This window comes from Zonotrichia leucophrys, chromosome 14 (genome assembly GCF_028769735.1).
Source record: "Zonotrichia leucophrys gambelii isolate GWCS_2022_RI chromosome 14, RI_Zleu_2.0, whole genome shotgun sequence".
NCBI lineage: Eukaryota > Metazoa > Chordata > Aves > Passeriformes > Passerellidae > Zonotrichia > Zonotrichia leucophrys.
In genome coordinates, this window is record NC_088184.1 from 9,305,236 (window position 1) to 9,321,552 (window position 16,317).

Genomic DNA, 16,317 nt, shown 5'->3' on the forward strand with positions numbered 1-16,317 from the left:
TGGATGTGTTGCACTGCAGGAAAACGATGCTGTGCCACACGATTTAGCCAGAAGCTTTCAAAGTTGGAACAGCTTCACCCCTCAAAACCACAGCCCCCTTTTGCCGGGTGATCCCAGGTACAATCAGTTCACGCTCTGAGGGACCCAGGGCCACCTTCCCCTGCTTTGGCTGGGTAGATGGGGAGCAGGGCAGCTCCAGCCCTGTGTTCCCCTGCACAGCTTGGTGAGCTCTCTTCACCTCGGACAGAAGCGTCCCCTCCTGCCGGCCCCGGGAGTGCCGAGCCCCTGCGGAGGAGCCGCTCCCGCCCGCCCTGAGGGCCGGGGCGCTGGGCCGGCGCCTGAGGCCGCAGGGCGGTGCTGGGCCCGGCCCCGCTCTCAGGGTCCCCCTGGAGCCGCCCAGCTCCTGCAGAGCCGAGGAGGAGGCGCACACGGCGGAGGCAGGTAAAGCTCTCGGGGGGCCTGGCCCTCCTTCTCTTCTCCTGCCCGCTCTCCCTTTCCAACCCGCAGCCTTTGCATGTGGTGCTTTCCCTCAGAGCCCGGGCGCCAAGGGAAGGTGGGCACGGGCAGTGTAAGGGCTTATCAGCGCGAGTTGTGATTGTAAGGTCAGTTTTCTGGTTATCGAGCTTCAGATAAGGCAGCGACTGCATGGGGTGAGTGATAAAATGTCTAGGATTTCTGTCCATGGAAGGGTGGCTGTTCTGGAGTGAGAGGAGAAGGCGATCTGGGAGTTTCTCTTTAGCGGGGAGTCTTGCAGGCTCAGAAATCTCATCACAGCAAATGCACGGGATGATCTCTGGGGAAATGCTGGGTGGGATCTGCAGGAGATCCCCAGAGGGGGATTTGGGACTGTCTGGAGGTTGCTGTGAGCTGCAAACTGACCTGTTTCACTCAAAAAATGAATTACTTCATCCTACAGGTTGTCTTGCCAGGCAGGGCTTTCCACAGCCCTTTTTGTGCCCTGCTGATTGTCCCCTTGAGTTAGTCAGGATGAAAAAGCACTTTCCTTAGCATTTAATCTCCTTAGACATTAAGTTAGCATGCTTTAATTAAAATACACTCCCTGATCAAAGTGAATGAATTGGAATAAACAAATCGGGAGTGACATTGGAAGCATGATTTAACCTATGCAGAGTAATCAAACTTTACTGGAAAATTATTAGGGCACAGGCAGAAGCAAACACAAGTAAGTTCCTTGTCTAGGAAACCAGATACATCTGAATGAGAGACATTTACTGTGGTGCTCCCAAAAGAGTGGCTGAAAAGGGATTCAGGTGTGTAAGAACAGGACAGAGGTGATAGCTTCTTGAAGTCTAAAAGTTAAATTTTTCATCATCTGTCAGTTTGAGTCATTCCTATTACAATATTGGAGTTAAGTATTTGCAACAGACTGAGGTATAGCTGGAGGCTCGTTGAAAGATATTTTTATAAAAGAGTACCTTGGTACATGAGATTAAACAGTCCAAAAAAGGTGTCATTTATCAAATATTCAGATCTGTAACTCGAGCTGTGGCAGAGAACTTTAGGGGGGAAAAAAGAGAGAGCACAGAATTCAGCAACAAAAAGAAATGCAGAAATTCAGTGTCTTGCAAATAAACCTTTGAAATGAGGGAAAGGGAGACAAAACCTAACAAAGTCTCTTTATGGTCAGAGCCAAGTGGGCCAATGGGACCCTGTGTGTCATTTGTTAAATCAGGGACTAATCCCAGTGTAAGGAGTTGCCATCTGTGGGTCAAGGCATGATCTACTATCTCAGATTAATTTGTTGTTTTACCTGTGGGGATGGTGGCTCTCAGGCTGAGCAGGGGGCCAGGCAGAAAATCCCCTCTGCAGTGGGATTGAAGCAGCTGATGGCCCTCAGAGCTGAGGAGGGGATGTGGCTGCAGAAACTCCTGTGAGAGTGAAGCCTGCCCAGTCTTTCCTTCCTTTCCACCCCATTGCATTAGTTCTGGTGTATCCTTGTCCTTCAAGATACAGACCAAAAGCAACACATTCATTTGTTTTGGACAACTGTGGAACTCAATTTTTTTCTGGTGACAATCAGTGACAAAAGCTCTGGGTACCCTGTTACTGCCCTTCCAGAGAATTTATCTTTCAGTGATTTTTATGCTGCACAGCACAGGGCAGCAGGGATGGCAAGGGCTACCAAAACATCTCTTTCCACACAAAACTGTCTGTGGTGAGAGTTTGATGGGACACTTCTTGTGAGTGCAAAGACCATGGCTTTGATCCATCCAAGTGAAGTGACGTGGTCACTTTCCCAAATGTGGGACTTTGCTTCAGAAGATCATAAGGGTGTTTTCTCCCTTTTTGCCCAAAGTGGCAGCAGGGAAGGGGAGTGCTCCATCCCCTCCCTGCAGGGCCAGGGGACCAGGGCCAGGCTGTGCCACCCCTGGCTTCAGAGATCTGCAAATGGAGGGTCCCAGAGCAAGGCTGCAGTGACACTGCAGCTTAACCAGCTAGGAAAAGCTTTGGGTTTGTTTGAAGCTTCTTTATAATTTCCTTTTTCATTCAGTTTTTCTTCTGTTTTATCTGATTTTAAAAGGATTTGTTTGCCTGTTTTAACAAAACTGCATTGAAGTCATACTTAGGTGCAGTGTAACTTGGTAAATAAATGGTGCTACAAGGAAGAGAATTAAATGAGCCATTTGCTACAGGGAAATAAATCTGTCTGCACACACACTCTTCATGGACTTGTGTTTGCATGAAGTGTATCTCTATCCTAGAAAAAGATCTAAATTAAAAACTTGGGAGCAAGCAGCTTTGGATTGTTCTGATCTCTATCTGTACTCCATAGTGTAGGCTGTCTCTGATTTATAGCTATGAAATTTGGGGTGAATTTTGCATTTTGACTCTGTTCTTCCTATTTTCCTCTTCAATCCAAGTATCTTTTTATTCTAAAAACACCAGAAGAAATGTCCAGACTTTTGAAGATGTGTTTCTTGTTGATATCAATGAATCATGCCAAGATTACTCACAGTCAGAACTCTGAAGGTAAGAGCAGAACTCCTGTCTGAGGGGTGTATTTATGGCACAGAAAGAGTTGTGGTTAATAAATTAGGTGCTGTTTAGTGACTGGGACCATGGTCTCTGCTCTCTTGGCTTCATGGAGCTATGCCAGCAAAGAATTTCACCAATTTATTATTGAATAGCCTTTTTCCCCCACTGTTTTTCTGTAAATAAATTTAATTAAAACTGCATTAAATCTATGCAAATAAATTATATATGTGTATATAATCACTGCATACAATAAATGTATTTTTGTGTAACACAATTGACTGATAAAACATTAAATTAACTTCTAATCATGGGATAATCTTTTACAGATTTGCCTCCATTGTTACACAAAGCTGTGGTTAGTATTTTTATTTGATCTCTCTACATTTTAACATTACAACATTTTATATTATAATCTAAAAATGGTAACTTGTTACATATATTTGTAATTTTTCCTTAGGAGGAAGTAATAGCTGGGAAATATCTGAATGGTAATGTACACAGTTGTTCCCACTTATGCTTCTAAAATGAAATAAAACTCAGTATCTCACCATAACTTTTTATGTTCCATTTTTCATGTGCAGCCCTCCTAGATATGCTTTATTTTCAAAGGTAATGTATTACTCTCCCCATCTTGATTTTTCAATATTATCTTGCACTTCAGATATGATCTGTTTCATATCCACAGAAACTGGAACATTATGGATAGAATGAAGTTGGCACATATGATTACTTGGATTTAGGTCTCCTGGGAGGAGTATTTCCTGTTAACAGGGAAAAACCTGTTTGTCATGAAAAAGAAAAAAAATATATAGAATGAGGCTGAAAAATAAATACTTGCTTCAGAAGTTTTGATAATTAACTTTGGTCACATGTGTCCAAATGGCTCTGTAAGGAAATTGGGTGCAGTTCCAGCTGTCTGTCCACCTCCTCCTTTCATCCTCCCTCCATCCCCATCCTCCAGCTCCTGGTGGCTTTTGAATTATTTGCTAATTTTGTCCAAATCTGAAAGAGCAGGATAAGCCTCAAAGGCCATTCCACTCCTACATATTTTGAAAAAAATCAGTGTCTGTGTAAGGAAGACTCAGTGAAATTAATGACTGCTGAGGGAAAGGCAGCAGATCCTCCCTGTGCTTTCTGCAGGCAGATCAGAGCAGGCATAATGGGGTGCCAGAAAGCACATGCCTTGGAGATGGTGCTAATGGCAGCACCTTGGAAAATTGAGTTTGTTGTGGGTGGTTGTGGAATTAGATGGGAAAAAACTAATTAATTCCATTCCCCATTGAACCATGTATTTTCATTGCAGTAAACAGATCGGCTATTACTCTGGCTAGGCACAAAGCTGAATACTTTTGTCATTATGGTGTTAGCATCACTCTTTGTTTCCCTTTTTCTTTTTTACTCCTGTAATCTGCTCTTTAACTTGTTACATTATTTTACTTGTTATATTATTCTACTGGCATTTTTGATCCTGTTTTCTGTTACAGCTCTAATGTCTGGACAGCAGATCTGCTTACAAAAGTCATGGCATATTTTCATGCCCAGGAAGTTATGTTTACTCTTAGCAGCCTACAGGTTTGTGACATTTAAGGTGCATGAACATTTTTATTTGAAAAGGAATTTACAAAACCTTATCTATCTCTGTAGCCAAAGCTAATGGTCAATGATGGAGGAAAATAGGAAATAGGAATAGGTTGTCTTTTTCCCCAAAGATTGCAGGGGTATGCAAGGCAGAAATAATAACAACTCTTTTTGCTTTTCCTCTGATGGAAAGTAGGAATTAGGATTTTTTGTGCTAATTATTTCTGAGTTGAATGTATATAAATGCTGTTTCCCCAGAAAATGACAGGTTTCTCCCAGATTTTGGCTGGCTGTAGTTCACACTGCTCCTTTTGTCCAGAGCATCCTACACAATGCCTCCACCTGAGCCCCTCGCTCGTCCCTGCACACACAGGGACAGGGAAGTGTCAGCTGTGCCATCCCTGAGCCTCAGGCGTCCCCAGGAGCTGCACAGTGCTTGAAACCTGTCCCAGGCTCTGTCACTGTCACAGCTCACCCTCACCTACATTTCCCTGCCACTGCCCCTTCCCTTTGTCAGGTTTATTGGCAGCCTGATGTTCTCAGCAGGCTGAACCCCGAGGCATAAAGAACCGCGTTAATATTTGGTGGTGGCAATGCAAGTTAAGCAAAGGCAGCAAAGAACAATTGCAATTCAAATTCCAAACCAATTCTGAAATAATTCTGTCAAGGAATAGAAGGGATTTTACTCCAGTCTGCTGCTAATGAGCCTTAAATTTATTTCTGTTCCAATGTTAAGATTCCCCTTCAATTTTTCAAAACAGGCATGAGGTTGTTAACTGGTAATGCAGCTTGATGCAAGAGAGAATATTTTTGGCTTATGACCTGGTAGAGACTTTTCCTCCCATCTAATTGCACATTTCCTTCCCTTTTTTAAGTAATATGCACATGATACCTGATATTTTTAGGCTTTTTTTTTAGCTCTTCAGAAGTCTCATTTTCACAGCTCTGCTGTGTGAAGCAGAAAAGCTTTATTACTCTTGTTTTATGAAGTGAGAAACTGAGGCATCTTTGTTAAAAAGCTCCCTCGAGAGGACTGGTTCATGAAGACAAGAATAGGATTTGAAAATTGCTGTCTTTCAGAATGCATTTAGATTATTTTTGTTTTCAGTTTGTGTGGGGAATAGTTATTTTGATCATTGGCAGCACAGACAATACAGAGCTAAGCACTTAGTTCTCCATGAGCACAGATTTTCAGGGAGTTAAAGTACAATAGTATGAGGTTTATGTATATTACACATATTTTTCTACACTTCAGATGTCCATAAAAAGTTACCTGAAGAACCTTTTATACCAGCCCAGGCAGCTACTGTCAGAATTGCAGCAGCTTGATCAGCAGCAGTTCCAAACTGCAATGAAGTACCTCTTCCACAGCAAAAAGGAGCATCTTGTAAGTGAATTCCCACGTGTGAGAAGGAAAAGCTGCTGTCAGTGGCTTAGATAAATGGAGAGGGACAGACTGGGGGGCTCACAGTGCAGGCCTTGCAGTTACCTACCTGGCTTGGGTTGGATTCATCTCCTCTTAGGTTAGACTCAGTTTATTTAACTATTAACATCTAAAAGTTGCTGCAAGTCCAAGTCAGTAATTTGAATTTTCACTCTAATCAGTAGAGAGAAACTCATCTGCAGAGAAGAGTTCACTCTCCTACAGTAACACCTGAGGTGGGCAGGGCCAGTTACTCTCAGGGAGCATCTTCTTTTTGGAGGCTGGAAAAAGAGCCAAGATGGCTAAAGAAGGTGAAATCAGTCATTTTGTTAATCAGCCATTTGAAATATCATTCTGGCTTTCATTTTGGTTTTGTAAAAAAATTCAAGCTGGTCCCTACCCAATGCCAGAAAGGAATTATCTGTAGAAAAGCCAACAACCAGTAGTTTGCAGCTGTTTTTCATGAGAGCATCATATTCTTTGTAGAGTGCTCTCTGTCAGGCCTCAAAATGAACAATATATTGAATTAATCAGAGATGTTGATTTGACACTCTGTTGCTTGCAGGAAATTGGAAATATTATTCTTGACTGGGGCAAGATTAGAGAGAGAATTTTCCAAAGCCCAGGAGTAAACAGGACCTTGTTCCTTGTAACACTGGATAAATGCTTCCTGGCCCTGAGTGCCCTGGACTGTGTGGATATCCTGAGTCAGGTTCTGAGGGTGTCAGCTGTGAACTATCTCCAACCTGATGTCGTTGGGAGTCTCCCAAACCTTCTGCTGGAGGATGCTTTCAGAAACTTGTAAGCCATTTAATTTTCAGACACAATTTATACTATATTGGATTTGCTGGCTATTGAAAAAAAGAGGTTGCTATATGGTTTTAGTTTGTTATCCAGATACAGCTTTCTGCTTATGTGTAAAATCCATGCTTATGTCCATGTGTTATTAAAAAAAATGAATAGTTAAATGATTAATGAGCTAACAAACCTGTTTATCACTTAAGATCCTCATTGTTCAAGGACCTCTATGACAGAACCTCAGCAAGCACTCAGAGAGCTCTCTATGGCTGGATGAAGCAGATTCTACAGAAATCTTACAACAGGAGTGGTATGTTACAAAGTGTTTTATTCTTGATTATCATAAGAGAAAAGCACTCAGCAAAAGGCCTGCCCATTGTATTGAATTGTTTTCCCAGTTAACCCAGGTTAGAGAGCTGTCTGGAATACCTTTTCTGCAGAGCACAGTAAATAAATATAATGTGTTTGCTGCTCGTGACAAATAGTTCTCCAAAGATGCTTGAACTTGTGGAGTAGAATCATGCTATTGTTAAGGCACCTGGAAAAGACCTCCAGGTTCAAGTGCAACCAATGGACTCTTCTTCTGTTCTGCACAGAGCTATGCACAGTCTTTTTCTTGTACTCCAGTCTTTTCTCTCTGTACTAAGTCTGAAATAGGATACAGTGGCCAGGTGCTCTGCCAAGACTTGTTGTTCTCTTCTGAACTCCTGTGCAGATGAGAAAAACAGCTCTGGCTCAGGATACCTTATCCACTGCCCTGTTTAAAACCACAAAAGAAATGCAGGATGTTGTGAAAGCACATGGCACCAACTCGATCAGCAAAGGGACGTGATAAAACCAAAGTTAATTAATCCTGATTGAATGCATTTTTCCACACCTGTTTGCCTGGTTAATGTGCCTGAAACAGCTGTTCCATAGCTGGGACAGGCAGGATGGGCTCCACAAGGGGGCTGTGCAGGGCACTGAACATCAGAGCCTGGGTTTCACTGAGCATCCCAGCACAGCTGTCCTGGGAGCATTTTAAACTTACAGGTGTGTGTGTTCTTCCTCCTTCCCTGGAAATCAAAGGTTAAATGCCCACTTGCTTCAGTGGAGCTAAATTTACCTCTTGGGTCTCCTGCCATTTCAAAATATCAGAGTAAACCAGTAAGTGTGGAGAGGAGGCTCATGCTGCTGCTGTGAGGTGATGTTAGAGCTAGTGCATTGCTGGGGAAGCAGAGATGCAGAATTTGCCTGGTGCTCCTCAGCAGCCCTGGGAAAATCCCTCAGCATCATCTTAGGTTTGTCTGAAGCATTGGTGAACCCTCAGTTTTTGGAAGACCACACAGCTTAGGAGGGACTGGGAGTTGCTGTGCCTCTTTTTCCTCTCTGGTTGCTGCTTCACCTGCCAAAAGCTGCACAGATGTGGTGAATCCACACCCAGGGCACCAAGTGTGGGCTGATTCCCAGCTGGTTGTGGCAGTGTGAACCATCAGCCCTGGGCAGGCACACTTGGACTGGAAGTCTAAAGCTCCCTCCTGTTTATCTGCACTCCCCAGGCCACAGCAGAGTGCAGGACCACTCCTGCAGGGGGTGATTTATTCACTTTGTGTGTGGGTAGCACTGGGACCACCTGGGATAGGGATCAGATTTTGGGCATCACAGCTGCCATGGCTGGTAATTGCAAATCTGTTCTGCTAAAGGCCACAGTCAACATCCTTAAATGCTGCTGGTTTTTTTCTTTAGTTCTCTTGTCATGTCTTTCAACTCTCATAATGTTCTGGGTAATGGGAGGTAATATCACTTTAAAAAACGCAGGCCTGACAGGTCTGCTGGGATCATCATCTTGTCTCAGTTAAGGAGCTTAGATCTGTGTTTTCAAAAAAGTCACTTAATGGAGTCCTTCAGCTTCTGATAGATGCAGGCTGGTTTTTTCCCAGCACTGGAACATCTTCAAAGTGCATGGATGATTTTATTTGAACAGAGTTGTGAGTATCAGCACTGCTGAGGAATGTGTTCAGAGGTGTCACACACAGAGCCATCCAAATGACAGCACCCTGGAGAAAACAGTCTTTGTGGCTCAGGGTACCCATGGAGTCCAGAAATATGTTTTTTCTCAGGGATATTTGGATCTTGATTTCATTTTCAATCCTTGGGAGAATGTTACTAAATGAATGCCATTTTTAACTGCTATGCAGTGTTTTGTGGTTTTGTCAGCCTATTTCCATGTAGGTATTTGAACAGTTTTTCATTTTCTCCATTATTGCTACTGCATATTGCTGAAATAAGTAGCATCATCAATAATAATATATAAGATATATAACGTATCATGCCTTCCTGACGTTCTTAAATAATGCAATTGATTAGGAAAAGTGAAATTTAAAAACACTGCTCCATGTTTAATACTTTTGGGAAATTTTTTCCTGTCCCACACTTAATCCATTCTCTTTTTTGACAACATAAAACATAAATTGTTTTTGTATGAGAAAATCTGAGACGCTTGAAACACTATTTCATTTTCATTTAAAAATGTATGGACTCATAAAAGCGTGGTGCTAAAATGTAGCAAATGGGGGGAATCTGGCTCTCTCTGCTAAGGATTTTTCTGATTTGTGGATTTTTTAATTATTTAACAATAACAATATACTGGGTAAAATATATTTGAAAAGTAATTACTTTCTGAACATTGTAGTGAGTATTTATTTGTACAAAACAGAGTTCAATGAATCAACTTCTTGGGTCAGTGCAGAAAGCTTATGGATTTTGGGAAGATACGTGGTCCATCTCCCATTAGAAGAAATTCTGAAAATTAGTCTCAATGAAGTAAGTAACAAAGTGTGGTTGGATTTATTATTGCTATAAATAATATGAACACAAAAGCAAACTTAAACATGAAAAATAACTTAATATATCTTATTAATTAATTATAAAGAGAAACTACAGAGAGGAAATATAAATGTATTCTTTTCAAAATTCTTTTACCTTTTTAATTTTAAAGTGCCTGTCATTAATATGTAATTATTTATGTGCATTAGACTTCCATGACTTCTATTGAAAGGGACCAATGATAGAAGACCCTCAAATTATATGACATTTTGGCAAAGAATCACTCAAATCACTCACTCAACTTTGCCTTCAGAAATACTGGTTTATCCAAATCTTCTTGCTTTCTCTATAACATGAACAGGCTCAGTTAATTTTGGGTGTCAGACAGAGACTTGCCAGGGTTCACTGTCTCCCAGTGCTGATGCAGGGTTTTGTTTGTGCTGCTCAGATCAGGCTGTTCATCAGCTACGACAACGCAACCAAGCAGCTGGACACGGTGTTTGATATCACACCAGAGCTTGCACAGGCCCTCCTGGAAAGGATCAACTCCTCAGGCTTTGATATGAGGAACACTTCAACCCTCTACAGGCAAGGCTGCTTTGCTTTTTCTTTTATGGCTGTGTGTGGATGGAACAACTAACTAAGGAGAAAATGGAAATTGATAGCGTGGCACAGCTTTTTCATTCCAGAGGAAAAATCTAGGCAGAAGTCCAGCTCTGTTTAGCAACAGTGAAGAATTGCTACTTTATGAATTTTTGGAGGTGTGCCTAATTAGCTATTGCTTTGTCTCCTGCTCCACAGTGAGGAGGTGCCTGTAGCATTTGTAGGAAGGCTGCAGCAGTATCTGGGGGACCTAGGCAGAGCTCCACCACATCACAGAGCTATAAAATAAACTGGGACAGCAGGACATGAGTTGTCTTGGCTGCTTGAATCACAGAACATGGAGGTGTTTGGGGGAAATCGTTTTACAGTTAGGATTGAAGGAGGAAATCTCAACTCCTGCCAGCAGGACTGCCAGTGGGTTTAAGCTGACGTGGGTGTCACCACAAAGTGAAGCAGTGTAAAGCCTGCCCTGCTGTCCTCTTTGTCCTGCAGGGTGGAGATGAGCCATGCTTAAATATGTTTGGATTTTAGGTGTGTAAGCAGGAAACTGAATTTTCAGGGCTGTCAAATCTGCACTGAACTAACTTTACCACTAATAAAAAACCAAAATAAACTGCTGTTACTCATAAATACGCAGCGAGCACGAGAGAGCTCTGCACTCCACATTTACATTTACATTGTCATATCAATGGATGTATTTAGTCCCAAGACAATGCTGTCTGAAATTATTTGTAGTCTCCTTGGGGGATACCTTGGAGTTTTAAGCTAATGGAGAATATGCTTTATGGCTTCAGAGCTGCTGTCATTACTGCAGTGCAGCTCGCTGACTTCCGTGAAGCATCGCTCTTGTCGGAGGAGTAAGCGAGAGAAGAGTTATGCCCACGCTCTAAATTTCAATGTCAGAAATCTTAAAAATTATTTTGTCACTCACAAGAGCTGCCACATTCTCATGGATGAGAGAAATGTCATGCTCCATAATCCTTAATATATTCCATTTTTACGACACGCTTAGTTTATGTTACTCATTTTAACCATGCTGTTGATTTAAATGCACTTTTACTTTTAAGTAGTAGTGTTATTCATTTCTGCTAATCCCAAAGGAGATGAAGAGCTTTTGGTGGCTATGCAATAATGCATCAGAATGTAATTATTTGTTATAAAAATGCTCTTATAGATGTTTCTTTGATTTGTGTGTTGGTTTGATGATCTCCCATGAATTCAGATGTGCTGCTGAAGCAGTGTTTTGTTATATTGCTGGCACGTTGTTGTTGAGGGACTGGAGGAACTAAAAGCCTTTCTGTGCTGCAGAATTTGACTGAGTTTGTGGTAGGGCTGCAGCATTGTCCACTGATGATTTGATTCACATCTGGACATTACTGCCCAGACTCTCTGCCTGTGCCTGTCTCACTGAACTGTGAAAAACCAGGGACTGTAGCAGGAAAGCTGGGCTTTGGCCATATCTTTGAGGTTCTTGTTCTTTGTAAATTATAAAAACAAAGGCTGAGATTTTACAGGGAAAAGGAATTGGCTCAGGCTTCCTACAAACCAGTTCATCCCCATCACTATCAAGTTCAAAATCCAGACATAGTGATGCACAATTCAGAGCTCTTTCTTGGCAGGGCTGCAGGTAAAGGCAATAAATAAGCACAAGGTCTAAGCCAGGACACCTACAACAGGCACTTCCCCATGGTGGTGTGACTCCTCCTCTCCAAAAACAATGGCTGTGCTTGCACTTTACAGAGATTAATGGAAATGTTGACTTAAATATTATGGCATGGGAACTGTGAAGGAAAATGAGCTCAGCTCAAAGCCCTGCCTTGCAGACTGCTGTGCTGGCACCAGTGGGCAGTGAGCCTCAGTGTGCTTTCTCCTGAGCAGTGGTGAACTGGACAGGTCTCCATCCATTGGCCAGTCCTGTGTTTGATGTGAAATACAGCAGGCTTTGTTTAATCCTGAAATGATAAAGAGGCCATGGCATGCCCCAGCTGCTGCTCTGAAACACAAATGGGTTGTGCTGCATGTGGAATCCAGGCAGGACTTAGAGTTCAAAACATCCAATCAAACCAGATAAGAACTCAGCAAGACACTTCTAGAGGCAGTAATAGCCCTCCATCATTTTCAAAATTATCCTGTTGAGGGAAGTGGAGCCATTTACTGGGACAATCCTGCCATGAACAAATGGAAGCAGGACAGGTAAATCCTCAAGCACAACCAATCCAGGCAGGATTCAGCTGAATGCAAAGGTCAGTGCATGTTCTCATACCCCTGTTTCAGGCTAAGTTTTAAAGGCTGCAGGTTGAGGCACTGATGACAAACAGAAATGGCTCAAGCTGTGATCACAAGGAGAGGGTACCAAGCTGTGTTTCCTTTGCCCAACAGTGACACCTTTTCTGTCAGAAGGGAGCTAATGTGTTTCTGCTCTATAGGCTGGGCTTGTTGGTTTGTTTTTATGATGACCTGGAACAGATGGATGCAGCTGTGGCCCGGGCTCTGCTTCATCAAATGATTAAATGCAATCAGCTGAGAGGTTTCCAGGCCAAGGTTCATGAGGTGTGTACAACACTTGTTCTTCTTGCCTAACATAACCCTGTAAACAGAGGAGGAAAGATGTTCTTCTTAAATAAGGAAAGAAATGAGAGAAAAATTACTGGGGCTTAAGAAATAAGGGAAAATAGTTCTTGAGAATGCAAAGAATAGAAACCCATTTTGGGTGCTTATTCTTTTCTCATTCTGTTTCATATTCCTGTTCCATATACCTTTCACAACTATGCTTCTATTTTTGAAATTTTATGAAGTGTGTGAATATTTGCCAATGCTTATTCCAGAGATTCCAGTTAATGTTTTGGGTAGTAATGGAAATTGGTTCTTGCAGATTTTTATTTCTGATCTGCTCTTTTTGTTTGATTTAGCTCAAATCTCAACTCCTGCACATTGCCATGCAAAACCAGACATTGAATGATACCCTTGGAACTCTGTCAGATGCTGTGGTTGGACTAACTTCAAGTCAGCTGGAATCTCTGTCACCTGAAGCAGTGCATAATGCTGTTGCAACATTAAACCAAGTCTCTGGGTGGGCAAAGAGCCAAGTTATGATTTTATCCAGTAAATATCTCTCTTATGAAAAGGTACCTCTGATAACAGCTTTCCTACCTTCTGTTTTTAAAAGTGAAATGGCTTCTTCTGAACAATAACTGTAGATTTTGAAAGGTTTAGTGCAAGAACTCTATTTCATTAGTGGCCTGAAAAATGTGTTTAAATCAAATAAAAGCATCCAAGATTGTACATCCCAAAGTAACTGTCTAGTAACAGAGAGAATGAATATTTGGATTTGGCAATTGTATATATTATTTTGTCTGTGTCACTGCCCTGAATGGAATTTGTATGATCAGAGATCCCAGGCTGTATATTCAAATATACTGCAATGCAAGGAATCAGGTCCTGGTTGAAGTTTCAGAAAAAGAAACTTCTGAGAAACTTCAGGCATTTGTTCAATGGGACAGACACAGAAAATGTATCCCAGGAAAGAAATACATTAAGTATTTAATAAGCAGTTTTACTTTATTGACTTTTGCTTTTAAATACATCTGCTGGTCTCAGTGAAACTTCCTGTTTGCTTGTGCTGTTCTCCCTGCAGGTTTTATCATTTTACAACGTGAGCCAGATGGGTGCCTTGGTGACAGGGATTGGCACCTGGTCCCTGCACAGCATGAGCCCCAGGGAGCTGGCTCAGATGATTCGAGGCACAACGTCCCAGTACCTGTCAGATTTATCTCCTGCACAGCAACAGGGCATCCTCAGGAAGGTGATGGATTATGAACTCCAGGTTCTCTCTGCACAACAGCACCATAACCAGAACTGTACAGCAGGAATTAAACCAAGATATGTCCTTTAGCTCAATGGTTAATGGTTCTACTGCCATTTTTCTGAACACCAAGTGTATTTTGAAGGCTCTCTCTTGCTTATTTCATTGTGGTTTTAATACTGTCGTGTTTTTCCTTTATCCTCTTAGAGAAATATTACACAGAATAGAAAGAAGGGCAAATCCTGTAAATCTAAGCATCAGTTCAGAAATGCCATGTATTTTTTGTGTTTCTCTTTTTAGATTGCTTCATCTGGAGATTTTTCTTCGTCAGTCAAAGATATACAAGGAGCTTTCTTTAAAGAAGTCTCTCTTTCTGGTTTATGGAAGCAAACTGGATATAATCCTGCAATGCTGAACGAAAAAGAACTGAGAAGCAGCCAGGTAAAAATTGTTATGCAGTTCCCATTCCACTGCACTGTAGTGTGATGGGAGAATTGGAAAAGTGGTGTAATATATTTGTGTTAAAGGAACACAGGTAAAAGGAAGGAACTGCCCCAATTTTATCTCAACATAAACACCAAAGGGCATTTAGAGCCCAGGCAGCACCATGAGACAATGCTATGGAAAAAGAAGCATTAATATGCTGAATTTAAGCCCTCAGGTTTCTGCCATGTAAATTTTCTTTTTCCAGTACTGCATATTATACATTTGCATGTAATGTCCAGAGAGATGAAAGGCTGGATCAGATCAGATCTCCAGAGCTCCCTTCAGCCCTAAGTTTTTCAGTAGCTGTGGGCCATGTGCAGGTTTAGCATCATCCCATAATGCCAGTCAGCGATGGCTTGTCTTGGGAAGAAAACATTCATCTAAACTGGATGCCAACCCTTTTGGTTGCTCAAGCTGGACCATAGAAGTACCTTTAGAGTACATAACAGAGCTCAGAGTACAAAAACCTTGCAGAAGTTGTTGTTTCTTACAACTGGATTAACTAAAGCTACCTTCAGTTATGGTGGTTTTATTTTCAGGCTTTGTATCTGTATGAATTACTGTCCAAGGAAAACCATCCTGTTGACCTTCTAAGGTATGGACTGTATCTCTTTTGAAATGGGGTTTAAGACTGGTTTTGTGATGAGAGCACCTTATGCTTATTCATTCCTGGATACCACAGGATAATTCACCTTCCTTATCAGAAGGAGTCTTCAAAACCAAAATGAGGCTCAAAGCATTGCAGAGGTTTGGGTGGTTTAAGGCTTTGTTGATATTTTTCAATTTGTTTGCATTTTTACTTTTAATTACAGGAATAGGAGAGGTGAAGAAACTGTCTTGGGATGGGATTGTGGGGAGTAAGGACTAGATCCTCCTTAAATATTCATAAGATTGAAATTTGCCTTTCCTATCAGCACAGGACAGCTTGTGAAAGGAGTAACTTGTCAACTCTTTGAAAGTATGGACACAGACATATTTTTAAACAATTTTAAATTCTTTGAAATGAATCTTCATCTGCTTTCTCCATATCAGGTAAACAATAAAGACTTCATGTACATAAACATGCTACCCAATATCCAAATTAGGTAGATTAAAATTTGGTTTATTCTATTTTGTCTTTGGATTTTTTGGGATTTTTTTCAAGATCCTGTATGTCTCAACTTGTCTGTTAGCATATTTTATTTAAATCTTTTATGTGTGAATTTGTCTGTTATCATACTTCATTTTGACAATTTCATTTGCCACTTACAAATTGCAAGAAATTCCTACAGCCCTTCTGACTTGTTAATTCATGAGTAATCTGTTTGGAAATACATAGAAGTTTCAGAAACATACAAATGTTCTCACGTTCCCAAATATATAATGTTTCATCTCTGATGTCTACAAAAAGAAAACTAAAACAAGCCAGATAAAAATGCTCTCTGAAGATGATATGCACAGTCTTATATATGCTAATTTATATATATGCTGCAATAAACAAGCCATATTTTTTATTCTTCTTCAAAACTACTAGAGGTTTAAGAGCCTAAATTTTTGTTGCCTTTAGGTTAATTGTTTGGCTTGGAAATTTTGGAAAGTCTCCAATGCATCCATTCCTCCCTTCCTCTTACTGGCGCTTCCGTGAGTTACATCTTAGTCCATCTTAACTTCTGAGCACTTTTCAAAGAATCTCTTCAGTCCTAAGAAAACTGATGATTCAAATAAATGGTGATTTATCAAAATTGGTCACTGACTGTAGGCAAAATCTCTCAAGTGCAAGTTGGTAATACTTTGTGTCTTTTAGTATGGTACATTTTTGTCACAATGGTGGATTTTTTCCCCCTAG

At 41.2% G+C, this 16,317-nt stretch overlaps 1 protein-coding gene across 12 annotated transcripts in view; it reads left to right on the top strand.

The window, feature by feature from the left end:
* The window catches only part of OTOA (otoancorin), a 38,410-nt gene continuing 22,093 nt past the window's right edge, over positions 1–16,317 (top strand). For 2 of the 12 annotated variants that reach the window (XR_010442060.1, XM_064726258.1), the window contains exons 1-18: positions 511–650; positions 2,883–2,991; positions 3,324–3,352; positions 3,455–3,485; positions 3,579–3,606; positions 4,482–4,569; positions 5,831–5,962; positions 6,564–6,799; positions 7,003–7,106; positions 9,492–9,598; positions 10,050–10,189; positions 12,631–12,754; positions 13,114–13,329; positions 13,839–14,006; positions 14,307–14,447; positions 15,032–15,087; positions 15,407–15,524; positions 16,039–16,112. Coding sequence is in view for 11 of the 12 variants with exons in the window: in XM_064726258.1 (XP_064582328.1) it covers positions 2,913–2,991; positions 3,324–3,352; positions 3,455–3,485; positions 3,579–3,606; positions 4,482–4,569; positions 5,831–5,962; positions 6,564–6,799; positions 7,003–7,106; positions 9,492–9,598; positions 10,050–10,189; positions 12,631–12,754; positions 13,114–13,329; positions 13,839–14,006; positions 14,307–14,447; positions 15,032–15,087; positions 15,407–15,524; positions 16,039–16,112 (1,871 nt within the window). In the remaining variant the exon portion in view is untranslated. Of the gene's footprint in view, positions 442–510; positions 651–2,882; positions 2,992–3,323; positions 3,353–3,454; positions 3,486–3,578; positions 3,607–4,481; positions 4,570–5,830; positions 5,963–6,563; positions 6,800–7,002; positions 7,107–9,491; positions 9,599–10,049; positions 10,190–12,630; positions 12,755–13,113; positions 13,330–13,838; positions 14,007–14,306; positions 14,448–15,031; positions 15,088–15,406; positions 15,525–16,038; positions 16,113–16,317 lie in introns of those variants that run through there. The other 10 variants (XM_064726259.1, XM_064726260.1, XM_064726262.1 and 7 more) reach the window with 10 other exon arrangements.